Source organism: Acomys russatus, chromosome 13 (genome assembly GCF_903995435.1).
Source record: "Acomys russatus chromosome 13, mAcoRus1.1, whole genome shotgun sequence".
NCBI classification, from domain to species: Eukaryota; Metazoa; Chordata; class Mammalia; order Rodentia; family Muridae; genus Acomys; species Acomys russatus.
The window spans coordinates 69,903,916-69,916,138 of record NC_067149.1 but is presented as its reverse complement, the minus strand read 5'-3'; the positions used below and the strand labels follow the sequence as shown (position 1 = coordinate 69,916,138).

Here is a 12,223-nt window from a genome sequence, read left to right as displayed (position 1 = left end):
CTTCATACAGAAACCGTGAGGCGGGGTGTGCTGGACAGCCTTCATGCAGGGACCGCGAGGCGGGGTGTGCTGGACAGCCTTCATGCGGGGACCGCGAGGCGGGGTGTGCTGGACAGCCTTCATGCAGGGACCGCGAGGCGGGGTGTGCTGGACAGCCTTCATGCGGGGACCGCGAGGCGGGGTGTGCTGGACAGCCTTCATACAGAAACCGTGAGGCGGGGTGTGCTGGACAGCCTTCATACAGAAACCGTGAGGCGGGGTGTGCTGGACAGCCTTCATGCAGGGACGGCGAGGCGGGGTGTGCTGGACAGCCTGCATGCGGGGACCGCGAGGCAGGGTGTGCTGGACAGCCTTCATGCAGGGATGGCGAGGCGGGGTGTGCTGGACAGCCTTCATGCGGGGACCGCGAGGCGGGGTGTGCTGGACAGCCTTCATACAGAAACCGTGAGGCGGGGTGTGCTGGACAGCCTTCATGCAGGGACGGCGAGGCGGGGTGTGCTGGACAGCCTTCATGCGGGGACCGCGAGGCGGGGTGTGCTGGACAGCCTTCATACAGAAACCGTGAGGCGGGGTGTGCTGGACAGCCTTCATGCAGGGACGGCGAGGCGGGGTGTGCTGGACAGCCTTCAGTGACACTTCTTCCGCACAGGTAATTCTCATGGGCTCTGGCTAGCTTAAGGGGAAACTGGGCTGTTCACCCTGAGAAGATCTGGGCTATATCCTAGAGTCCAAGACTGAGACCACAGTTTGCAAGCAACCTCGGGAGAGAACACAGCCGCCTCCTGGGGTACACTAGGTGACTTACCAGCTAACTTTTCCTAAGAGTCCTGGGAAGGGCCAGGTCTTCACCTGCAGATCCCTGAGTCAGGTAAGGAGTCAGAGTTGGCTGTCTGCTGACCTGTGGCCATCAGCCTGCGCTCTGTAGGGGGTTAGCACCATGCACTGAAGGCCTTATCAGCAAGGCAATTACATAGAGGACCAGCACTGTTTTAGTCTAAAAGTGGGTAGGCAATGTGTCTAAAGGTCCTGGTCAGAATGCGGCAGATTTAGGAGACAAGCCTGGACATGCACCTATGGAGGGGGCACTGGGCCACAGAAGCCTGAGAAAGCAGAAGGCAGTGGTAAAAGGCCTGAGCTTGAACCTCACAGGAGAAGTCAGTCTATTCCTTTACTAAACTCTGACGTGTCCCTGCCTATCCGGGCTTACTGATGTCACGTGGAAATGCTTGGCACACAGCTTACCCTCATGTGCGGTTGGGTTCTTTTCTGCCAAGGACTGTAGTGTCACATTTGTAACTTGAAGTTGTTTCATCTGTCAGAAAGGCCTAAGTGATCTGCTTCCAACTTTTACTGCTTTATCCACTGAATTCAAAAGTAGGACAGAGCTAGGAGGACAGGCCGAGGGCACAGACGGGTTGGGTTTGCATCTCAAGGACGGCTTTCACCTTTGCAGTTAGATGTGCATCTCAAGGACGGCTCTCACCTTTGCAGTAAGATGTGCATCTCAAGGACAGACTTCACCTTTGCAGTAAGATGTGCTTTCTGTTCTAATCCTCCTGGTGCATGCAGCCTGAGCTGGTGGAGGCTCTTTTGATAACCAGAGCAAAAATTGCAGACATTTAATTGGAAATACTCCTTACGTATTACTGGATACCACTGGCTAATTTAACTGGAAGAGTCTGCGTACATACATCAGCCCTCACACAGAGACTCTGAGGCATCTTCAAGGACATGCCCACGGACAAGGTCAGCAGGAACCCCATGTGCAGCAGCATGGGGCCGTGGGTGTCCCGAGCACACTCGGGGCGTCTCAGAGAACAATTGGCACAGACAACGAAGCCAGAGCTGCAAACAGAAAAAGGACCCAGCCTCCTGGGGTGGAGCCGAGACAAGACGCTCGCCTGCCCTCTCTGGACCTCAGCAGCAGTGACCTACACCCCACACTCACCCAAGGCCGGTCTGGGTGATGTGTGATGGTACCCTGACATGTAACTTGGAAAGCAGAGTCAAGTGACCCTAAATTCTGGGCCCAGGCTTACTGGCTTGTTTCTGAGTCCAAAACTCCCTCCCTTTCTCCAATTAGCAATTCAGGCCAATGGCTTGTTTATTCTGATTTTTAAGTTTCTATGATAACTAAGGAGTTGTAAGATTCTGAGTAAATACTGTCACTAAATAAAGGGAGGCATTCACAAAATACAACTTGAGGAACAATATTTTCAAAGAACTAAGAACTAGTAGCCTGGCATGGTGGGAAATGCCTTTCCCAACATGCAGGAGGCTGAGGCAGATAGAATCTTTGATTTTGAAGGAGTACTACACAGTAAGGCCCTGAGCAAACAAACAACAAACAGACAAAAAACAAACAAACAAAACAAAACAAAAACAACCCAAAAGAAAGAAAGAAATGGAGAGAACAGAAACATGACATCACAGCAAGGTTTTGGAGTTCCTTTTATTATGCTGAGAAATCTTAGAAAATTACAAAGCCCCTGGAAGCAGAAGCATTTCAGAAAGTGAGGCACGACCTCTGCAATACACATTGTTGTTCACATGTTAAAGGTGCTTGGGACTCCAGCCTTAAGTGCAGTGCTCCTGGGACTCCAGCCTGAAGTGCAGTGCTCCTGGGACTCCAGCCTGAAGCGCACTGCTCCTGGGACTCCAGCCTGAAGTGCAGTGCTCCTGGGACTCCAGCCTGAAGCACACTGCTCCTGGGACTCCAGCCTGAAGCGCAGTGCTCCTGGGACTCCAGCCTGAAGCACAGTGCTCCTGGGACTCCAGCCTGAAGCGCACTGCTCCTGGGACTTCAGCCTGAAGTGCAGTGTTCCTGGGACCCCAGCCTGAAGCGCACTGCTCCTGGGACTCCAGCCTGAAGTGCAGTGCTCCTGGGACTCCAGCCTGAAGCGCACTGCTCCTGGGATCCCAGCCTGAAGCACACTGCTTGTGAGCTAAGAAAGCCTGGTATTTGATTAAATAGATGTCTAGATGTCTGGGTTACATCCTATCCAGAGATTAATTATGAACAATGATTTATGGAGCCTCAGAAGGAAGGGCAAGAAGCAAGCCTGTGCCACACACCTGCAGGAAGCAAGCCTGTGCCGCACACCTGTAGGAAGCAAGCCTGTGCTGCACACCTGTGTTAACTCAGGCCAGCTGCTCGAACCCAGGCCAGCTAGTGTTGGTCATGTCTGGTAAATCAGAGGAGACACACAGTCACCGGTCACGTCAGGACAGTGATCATGTCAGCGTTTCTATCTACTCTACCTGAATCAGGTAAATGCATGGTAACACAGTGGCTGCTTCCCACACATCACCAAATACAGCGTCCTCAGGCTACCTGGAGCTGAGCTGGTCACCTATGAACTTTGGCAGACACATCACTTTTCCATGCCTGGGTCATATATACTCTTCCATTGCTACTTATACTAAAACAACTGTTGATGGTTCTGGGTTCTGCTCCGGCTCAGCCTTGAACTGGAAACCAACTCTCCACGTTTAAACAGAAATGAAACCATCTGTCCACGCCAGAGCATCTAAGTCAGAAGCCTAGTGACTGACACAATGGTTGGGGAAGGTGCCCGCCATGCTCCCTTTATTCAAGGCCAACAACAGGCTCCAGGGCCATGGGAGCCCTCGGCTGCTTCTGGGTGCAGGAGAGGACGCTTCTGAGTGGGCAGGCCTAGCGAGCAGGGCGGGGTGGCCAGCCATGTCTCTATTCGATGTCCACAGGCTCCACCGCCATGAGTGCACTGAGCTGCTTCTGGGCGCAGGACAAGAACAGCTCCAGGCTGGACAGGCTGCGTTGGCGGGTGACTTGATCCAGCTGTTGATGTTTAGAAAGAGGAGAGAGAAAGAGAAAAAAACAGCTTCAGTTGGGAGAAAGCCAATGTGGTGCCAGTGAAACACACCAGGATGAGCTTTCTGTGACAAAGGACTTGAAGTCCAGTGGGGCTTCTAACCATCTGCCTGCATCGTCACTGCTGCTGGCCTGTTATCCAGGCTCAGAGGGTGACACTAGACTCTTGTAGCTCACTGACATCTGCAGTTATTGGAGAAGCTGTATATAGAATACCACCACGATTTCAGAAACTGTGAGTACAAATATGCTGGTTCTTAAAAAGTAGATCGGAGATCCTATCAATACTAGAGATGTGCAGAACAGAGAGTCAGCCAATCACACCATGCTTGGAGCCAGGAGGAAAACGGAATGCAGTGAGTCCTCCAGGACAGCAGAACTGCTGGGGTAGAGAGGACTATGGAAAACAGCTGGGAGGGTGGTGGTGGAGGGGGTGGGGGGTGGTGGTGGTGGTGGTGGTGGTAGGAGTGGAGGGGATGGAAGAGGTAGAGTGGTGGTGGTGGTGGAGGGTGTGGAGGGAGTGGGGGGCTGGGGGGCTGGGGGTGTGGGGGTGTAGAGGGGGTGGGGGGTGGGGGTGGTGTTGGAGGGGGTGGGGAGGGGAGGTGGGGAGTGGGGGTGGTGATGGTGGGGGTGGAAGGGGTGGAGGACTGGGGGTGTAGAGGGTGTGGAGGGTGTGGGGCTGGTGTTGGAGGGGGTGGAGGGGGTGGGGAGTGGGGGTGGTGATGGTGGGGGTGGGGGGCTGGGGGTGGGAGTGTGTGGAGGGTGTGGAGGAGGTGGGGTGGTAGTGTTGGAAGGGGTGGGGGATGGGGGATGGAGGGGGTGGAGGGGGTGGGGAGTTGGGGTGGTGATGGGGTGGAGGGGGTGGGGGTGGTGTTGGAGGGGGTGGGGGATGGGGGATGGAGGGGGTGGAGGGGGTGGGGAGTTGGGGTGGTGATGGGGTGGACGGGGTGGCGGTGGTGTTGGAGGGGGTGGGGGATGGGGGATGGAGGAGGTGAAGGGGTGGGGGTGGTGTTGGAGGGGGTGGGGGGATGGAGGGGGTGGAGAGGGGGTGGTGGTGAAGGGGGTGGCTCATAGTCAGGGTTAAGAGCAGGTGCTGCTTGTTCAGAGGACTAGAGTTTTGTCCCCAGCACCCACATAAAGGCTCGCAACTGCCCATAACCCCAGTTTCAGGGCACTTGATGCCCTCCCTGGATTCTGAGAGTATCCACACACTTCTGTACCACACAGACACAAACATAAATGAAAGTAAAATCAATCTTTAAAAAGCATCCGATAATGTTGAAATCTGCATGGCCTATTCTCCCTGTTAAGAGGTTGTAAATTACGGTTATTTTAACAGATCAATAGCAACTCATGCAGTGAGCAAACGAGGCTCAGCAGGGACAGGTACCTGGGTGGTCTATATGAGGACTTTGTGGATGATGAAGATGACGGTGCTAAAGGTGCAGAAAGAAAGAGGCTAGCAGTGAGGACCAGGGCCCGCAGTGGAGCCCCCACAGTGCCTCTGAGTCCATGTGAGAACTGTCCATTAAACTGCACTTCAAGAATCCACTGAAATCTGGGATGACTGAAAACTGGAAGACAAAACTTTGAAAGTACCCAAGAGTCAGCTGACAGCAAATGTAACTTAACAAACAGCTGTGTGAGCTGGTGAGCGGGGCTGGACAAGACACCCTTTGGTTCTGGGACTAGGGTTTTCCTCGGTGTGTAGCAGAGGGTCCTGCTCATCTTTCCCCTAAACCCTTTTCTCTTCTTGCTCTGTCTTATGATACCTCTGGATAGATATAAAAACAAACATTCCTTCTGCTCATAGGATTAGAAACAAGAGAACCCATCAAGTTTTTGTCCCAGGTGAGCACACACCACACATGCTGGCTGCCTTGAGGAAGATTGTGTCTGGGAGTGTAGGGCACTTGTCAACTTTCCTGAGGTTGACTGAACTGATCACCACGGAAGCCCAGTAAGTGTCATGGCATCTACTGGGGTGACTGATGTGGAGTGAATTCCAGGAGTGACAGGAGGTCCAGCCTCGCCCAGAAGACGAGATTCTAAAAAGCCATTTTAATATGTACAGGGTGCGCATACATGCATACGTGTATGTGCAGCCCCCCACTGTCTCTCGTCTCTTTGTTTTGTTGTCTCTGAAACTTAAAACCCAAGTGTACATGACTCAGATGAGACATTGTTCACAACTATCCTGGGCAGGTTCAGTGTGTGGGATTTCACATGTTTACAGATGTGACCAAATGGCTTTCCAGACTGTGTGTACCAGGTCATCCGTCTCCTGCACAAGAGACTGTGTTCCCGCGCCGTCCTCAGTGGCTGCATAGTTCCCACTAGGCATTTACACTTTAGTGCATCTAACAGGTGTTTTATTTCTCTACTACAGGCCTATGGTGGGTTTCCTCCGCTGACGTGCAAGGCTCAGACTGGTGTGGGTGACGCTACCTGTGGGCAGGTGGCCCTGGGCACTATAGAGCGCAGGCTGAGCAGGTGGTCCTGGGTGCTATAGAGCGCAGGCTGAGCAGGTGGTCCTGGGTGCTATAGAGAACATGCTGAGCAGGTGGTCCTGGGCGCTATAGAGAGCAGGCTGAGCAGGTGGTCCTGGGCGCTATAGAGAACATGCTGAGCAGGTGGTCTTGGGTTCTACTGAGAGCAGGCTGAGCAGGCGGTCCTGGGAGCTATAGAGAACATGCTGAGCAGGTGGTCCTGGGTGCTATAGAGAACATGCTGAGCAGGTGGTCCTGGGCGCTATAGAGAGCAGGCTGAGCAGGTGGTCTTGGGTTCTACTGAGAGCAGGCTGAGCAGGTGGTCCCGGGTGCTATAGAGAGCAGGCTGAGCAGGTGGTCCCGGGTGCTATAGAGAACATGCTGAGCAGGTGGTCTTGGGTGCTATAGAGAACATGCTGAGCAGGTGGTCCTGGGTGCTATAGAGAGCAGGCTGAGCAGGTGGTCTTGGGTTCTACTGAGAGCAGGCTGAGCAGGTGGTCCTGGGAGCTATAGAGAACATGCTGAGCAGGTGGTCTTGGGTTCTACTGAGAGCAGGCTGAGCAGGTGGTCCCGGGTGCTATAGAGAACATGCTGAGCAGGTGGTCTTGGGTTCTACTGAGAGCAGGCTGAGCAGGTGGTCCTGGGCGCTATAGAGAACATGCTGAGCAGGTGGTCTTGGGTTCTACTGAGAGCAGGCTGAGCAGGTGGTCCCGGGTGCTATAGAGAGCAGGCTGAGCAGGTGGTCCCGGGTGCTATAGAGAACATGCTGAGCAGGTGGTCCTGGGTGCTATAGAGAACATGCTGAGCAGGTGGTCCTGGGTGCTATAGAGAGCAGGCTGAGCAGGTGGTCTTGGGTTCTACTGAGAGCAGGCTGAGCAGGTGGTCCTGGGAGCTATAGAGAACATGCTGAGCAGGTGGTCTTGGGTTCTACTGAGAGCAGGCTGAGCAGGTGGTCCCGGGTGCTATAGAGAACATGCTGAGCAGGTGGTCCTGGGTGCTATAGAGAGCAGGCTGAGCAGGTGGTCTTGGGTTCTACTGAGAGCAGGCTGAGCAGGTGGTCCCAGGCGCTATAGAGAACATGCTGAGCAGGTGGTCCTGGGTGCTATAGAGAACATGCTGAGCAGGTGGTCCCGGGTGCTATAGAGAACATGCTGAACAGGTGGTCCTGGGTGCTATAGAGAACATGCTGAGCAGGTGGTCCTGGGTGCTATAGAGAACATGCTGAGCAGGTGGTCCCGGGTGCTATAGAGAGCAGGCTGAGCAGGTGGTCCCGGGTGCTATAGAGAACATGCTGAGCAGGTGGTCCTGGGTGCTATAGAGAACATGCTGAGCAGGTGGTCCTGGGTGCTATAGAGAGCAGGCTGAGCAGGTGGTCTTGGGTTCTACTGAGAGCAGGCTGAGCAGGTGGTCCTGGGAGCTATAGAGAACATGCTGAGCAGGTGGTCCCGGGTGCTATAGAGAACATGCTGAGCAGGTGGTCCTGGGTGCTATAGAGAACATGCTGAGCAGGTGGTCCTGGGTGCTATAGAGAGCAGGCTGAGCAGGTGGTCTTGGGTTCTACTGAGAGCAGGCTGAGCAGGTGGTCCCAGGCGCTATAGAGAACATGCTGAGCAGGTGGTCCCGGGTGCTATAGAGAACATGCTGAGCAGGTGGTCCTGGGTGCTATAGAGAGCAGGCTGAGCAGGTGGTCTTGGGTTCTACTGAGAGCAGGCTGAGCAGGTGGTCCCAGGCGCTAGAGAGAACATGCTGAGCAGGTGGTCCCGGGCGCTATAGAGAACATGCTGAGCAGGTGGTCCTGGGTGCTATAGAGAGCAGGCTGAGCAGGTGGTCCTGGGTGCTATAGAGAGCAGGCTGAGCAGGTGGTCTTGGGTTCTACTGAGAGCAGGCTGAGCAGGTGGTCCCAGGTGCTATAGAGAACATGCTGAGCAGGTGGTCCTGGGTGCTATAGAGAACATGCTGAGCAGGTGGTCCTGGGTGCTATAGAGAACATGCTGAGCAGGTGGTCCTGGATGCTATAGAGAACATACTGAGCAGGTGGTCCTGGGTGCTATAGAGAACATGCTGAGCAGGTGGTCCTGGGTGCTATAGAGAACATGCTGAGCAGGTGGTCCTGGATGCTATAGAGAACATACTGAGCAGGTGGTCCTGGGTGCTATAGAGAGCAGGCTGAGCAGGTGGTCCTGGGTGCTATAGAGAGCAGGCTGAGCAGGTGGTCCTGGGTGCTATAGAGAACATGCTGAGCAGGTGGTCCTGGGTGCTATAGAGAGCAGGCTGAGCAGGTGGTCCTGGGTGCTATAGAGAGCAGGCTGAGCAGGTGGTCCTGGGTGCTATAGAGAGCAGGCTGAGCAGGTGGTCCTGGGCGCTATAGAGAACACGCTGAGCAGGTGGTCCTGGGTGCTATAGAGAGCAGGCTGAGCAGGTGGTCCTGGGTGCTATAGAGAGCAGGCTGAGCAGGTGGTCCTGGGTGCTATAGAGAGCAGGCTGAGCAGGTGGTCCTGGGTGCTATAGAGAACATGCTGAGCAGGTGGTCCTGGGCGCTATAGAGAACATGCTGAGCAGGTGGTCTTGGGTTCTACTGAGAGCAGGCTGAGCAGGTGGTCCCGGGTGCTATAGAGAGCAGGCTGAGCAGATGGCCCTGGGTGCTGCTGAGAGCAGGCTGAGCCGGCCAGTATGCAGCGTTCCTCTGTAGCCTCTGCATCAGCTCCTGCCCCAGTCCCTGCCCTCACTCCCCTCAGGTAGAGACTATGATGTGAAGCTCAAAGCTGAAATAAACCACTTTTTAAGCACAACAACAGAGACCCTAAGAAATCACACACTGAGTATAGCTGGTTGATGCTCAGGCCTTAGCCATGGCCTCCCAGAACACATGTCTAACGGTCCTCCACTGTCCACTCTTTTCCTGGCCTTGCTTGTCTCCACACCAAGGCCCACTCTCCTATGACCCTTCACGCATGGTCTCCGTAAAGGAGGGTTAACTGTAGACAGGTACAACAACGGTGACACTTAAAGAGACTAGGGGGAGTCTCACAGGAATTTTCCAGAGAGCACAAGACAAGCACAATTCAGGAGTGTACTGTTCTCAGACATAAACAGGGACAGACAAGTCCTTCCTTCCCAGGTGGTGTGGAGGTGGCTTCAGCCACTGTGGCACACGCCTGTCATCCCAGCACTGGAGGTAGAGGCAGGAGCACAAGGAGTTCAAGGACAGCCTTAGCTTCGTGATGAGTTTGAGGCATTTGGGCATCTGCCTCAAAAGGAAAAAAACAACAAATAACAACAACAAAACAAGAAAAAAAAACCTTCCTGAAAAACCTAAAGCTTTAACCAGGAGCTCCAACTACAACAAGTCTGATGTGCCTTCACAGGTGTCTGGTAAAATTAGCATTTGAGGAGTAAGGAAACCCCTGCTGCTTAAACTGGCACTCACTAGTGCAAACCTCCCCAGCTGTGATGGGGCCTTACGTGGATGGGTTCACACAGCACACCGCTGGGCCCCTAAATGCAAACACTGCTGCCTCTGTATGTCACCAAGACACAACACAGAGGGGGTTAGCAGCTGGGAGAAGATGCATGACAGACTGGCAGCTGTCAGGAGAAAGAACCAGAGGCCTGGGCTACAGGATTCCCTGGTGCCTGCTGGGAGAAACTGGTTCTGACATCTCGGCTTTGAGCTTCATGTCTCTTGTTGTATGTTGTAAATTTAAGCAGGTGGGGCCTCTGTGTCACAGGAGCTTCTCGCCCTGTGTCCTATGGGGCCTGTGTGTCACAGGAGCTTCTCGTCCTGTGTCCTATGGGGCCTCTGTGTCACAGGAGCTGCTTGTCCTGTGTCCTATGGGGCCTCTGTGTCACAGGAGCTGCTTGTCCTGTGTCCTATGGGGCCTGTGTGTCACAGAAGCTTCTTGTCCTGTGTCCTATGGGGCCTGTGTGTCACAGAAGCTTCTTGCCTTGTGTCCTATGGGGCCTGTGTGTCACAGGAGCTTCTCGTCCTGTGTCCTATGGGGCCTGTGTGTCACAGGAGCTTCTTGTCCTGTGGCCTATCCAGCTTTGTGAAGTAATGCATTCTGTTTTTACAAAGGGGCTTTCTGCTGAGTTTAGGAAATGCAAATTTTAAAATGGGGCTATTACTTTTGTGTGTGTGTTGGTATTAGCACACAGCAGCACAGGTTTCATTATGGCACTTTTCAAGCATAAATTATTGATGCTCTTGTTGACCTGCCAACAGTTCATACTGTGCTTCATTACCCACTTCCCCCACTTCCTGGTCCCCTTTCTGGTCCTATAGCCTACCCCCACAGCCACACACACACACACACACACACACACACACACACACACACTCGAACCTTAACTGTTAGGCTGAGCACATGTGGGACTTTCTCAGTCTGAGTTACTTTGCTTCTTACAACAATTGCCAGACCAACCCATCTATCCTGGAAATGTCACTTCACAGCTTAATAAAATTCTATTGTGTACGCACACCACATTTCATCATCCATCTTTCAAGAGATATCTAGGTGGATCCTACTTCCTCACTACTGTGAGGCGCACAGAAATAAACAAGGATGCCCAAACATTTCTGTGGAGGATGCAGAGTCCTTCAGTGTGTGTCAGGTGTGACGTAAGTGGGCCATGTGCTAAGTTACTGTAAAGATTTTTTTCTAAATCCTCCTCCAACCATGTGATGGCCCTTCTGATGAGAGTGAGATAAAGGGCCAAAGTGTTCCATGAGCATCTCTGACGGGTTAGGATGCGGGACAGTTTTAAAGCCTGCGGTTTTCCACCTATTCTGGCACCAAGCCCTTGTCTGCAGCACAACTGGGAAGTATTTTCTCCCATTCTAGATGCCATCTGTTCCCACCTCTCATAGCCTCCTTTTCCGTGTGAGCTGGTAAACCTCATGTACTCAAACCTGTGGATTCTTGGAGTGATTTCATGTGCTCTCAGTGTTCTTCCTATGTTTTCCTCTGGCAGTTCTAGCATTTCAGAATTTAAATTAAGGTCTCTGATCCAATTTGAGCTGATCTTTGTGCAGAGACATGGATCTCACTTCACTCTGCAACACGCACGCACGCACCCACCCACCCATAAGAGCCTGGACTTTTTTGTAGCCATCCACAAAGGTTGATAACCATGAGGACAGCGAACCCTTCTGTGATGGTTTGCGCTGTGGTGCTTCCACACTTCTGGATGGGCACTGCCACCTTTCCTGTCCCACTTCCCTGCACTGCTTCTCCTCCCCAGGGTCGGAAAACCATCGCGCTTTGTCTGTAACATGCCCTGATGCTGCTCTGGAGGTTCCCTGGTCCCACATTACTATGCTTGTATCTTCTGTAAGGAGCTTCTTAAAAGGATTTTTCTATCTTTAGATAAATAAGTCTGACGTGGAAGTCCACACTGTGTATAAAGCTGAAGGTCAGAAACAGAGCTGTCTCTGGGAAGGAATCCGTGCCATTACCATAATCATGTTGACGGAGACTTTCTGAATCGGCTTCAGGGAAATTAGTGTCACATGAAATACATGTTTAGAATAAATCAGACTCTGAAGGATTCAACAGTCTGGGAAGTGGTTTGACCCGAGTCAATGCCAGCTGCCTCAACCTTGAACTTTAGAGCTGTGGGTCTCTTCACGGGAACATTCACAGGCCACACCTACGCTCCACGATGCCCTCCCACAGCCCACACGTCACCACAGAAAGCAGTGGTGCAACCTTCTTGGGCATTCCAGACAGACTACAGATGCTCATGGGGGTAAATCAGAAGTGGGTACCGAGGCTGAAATGCACTCGCCACACCTGAAGCACTGTTGCTGTGTTTTACGATGTCTTAGGGTCAAAACCTCTCTGTTCTTGAATCATCAAAAGTTACTTCTACATTTAAGCAG

The 12,223-nt window shown here is 53.0% G+C and overlaps 1 protein-coding gene across 2 annotated transcripts in view; it reads right to left on the bottom strand.

The window, feature by feature from the left end:
- Positions 1-3,429: 3,429 nt before the first annotated feature.
- Positions 3,430-12,223, bottom strand: part of Ccdc91 (coiled-coil domain containing 91) — a 174,974-nt gene continuing 166,180 nt past the window's right edge. For both annotated transcript variants that reach the window (XM_051155612.1, XM_051155613.1), the window contains one exon: positions 3,430-3,820. In XM_051155612.1, the coding sequence (XP_051011569.1) occupies positions 3,710-3,820 (111 nt within the window). In that variant the 3' untranslated portion in view covers positions 3,430-3,709. The remainder of the gene's footprint in view (positions 3,821-12,223) is intronic.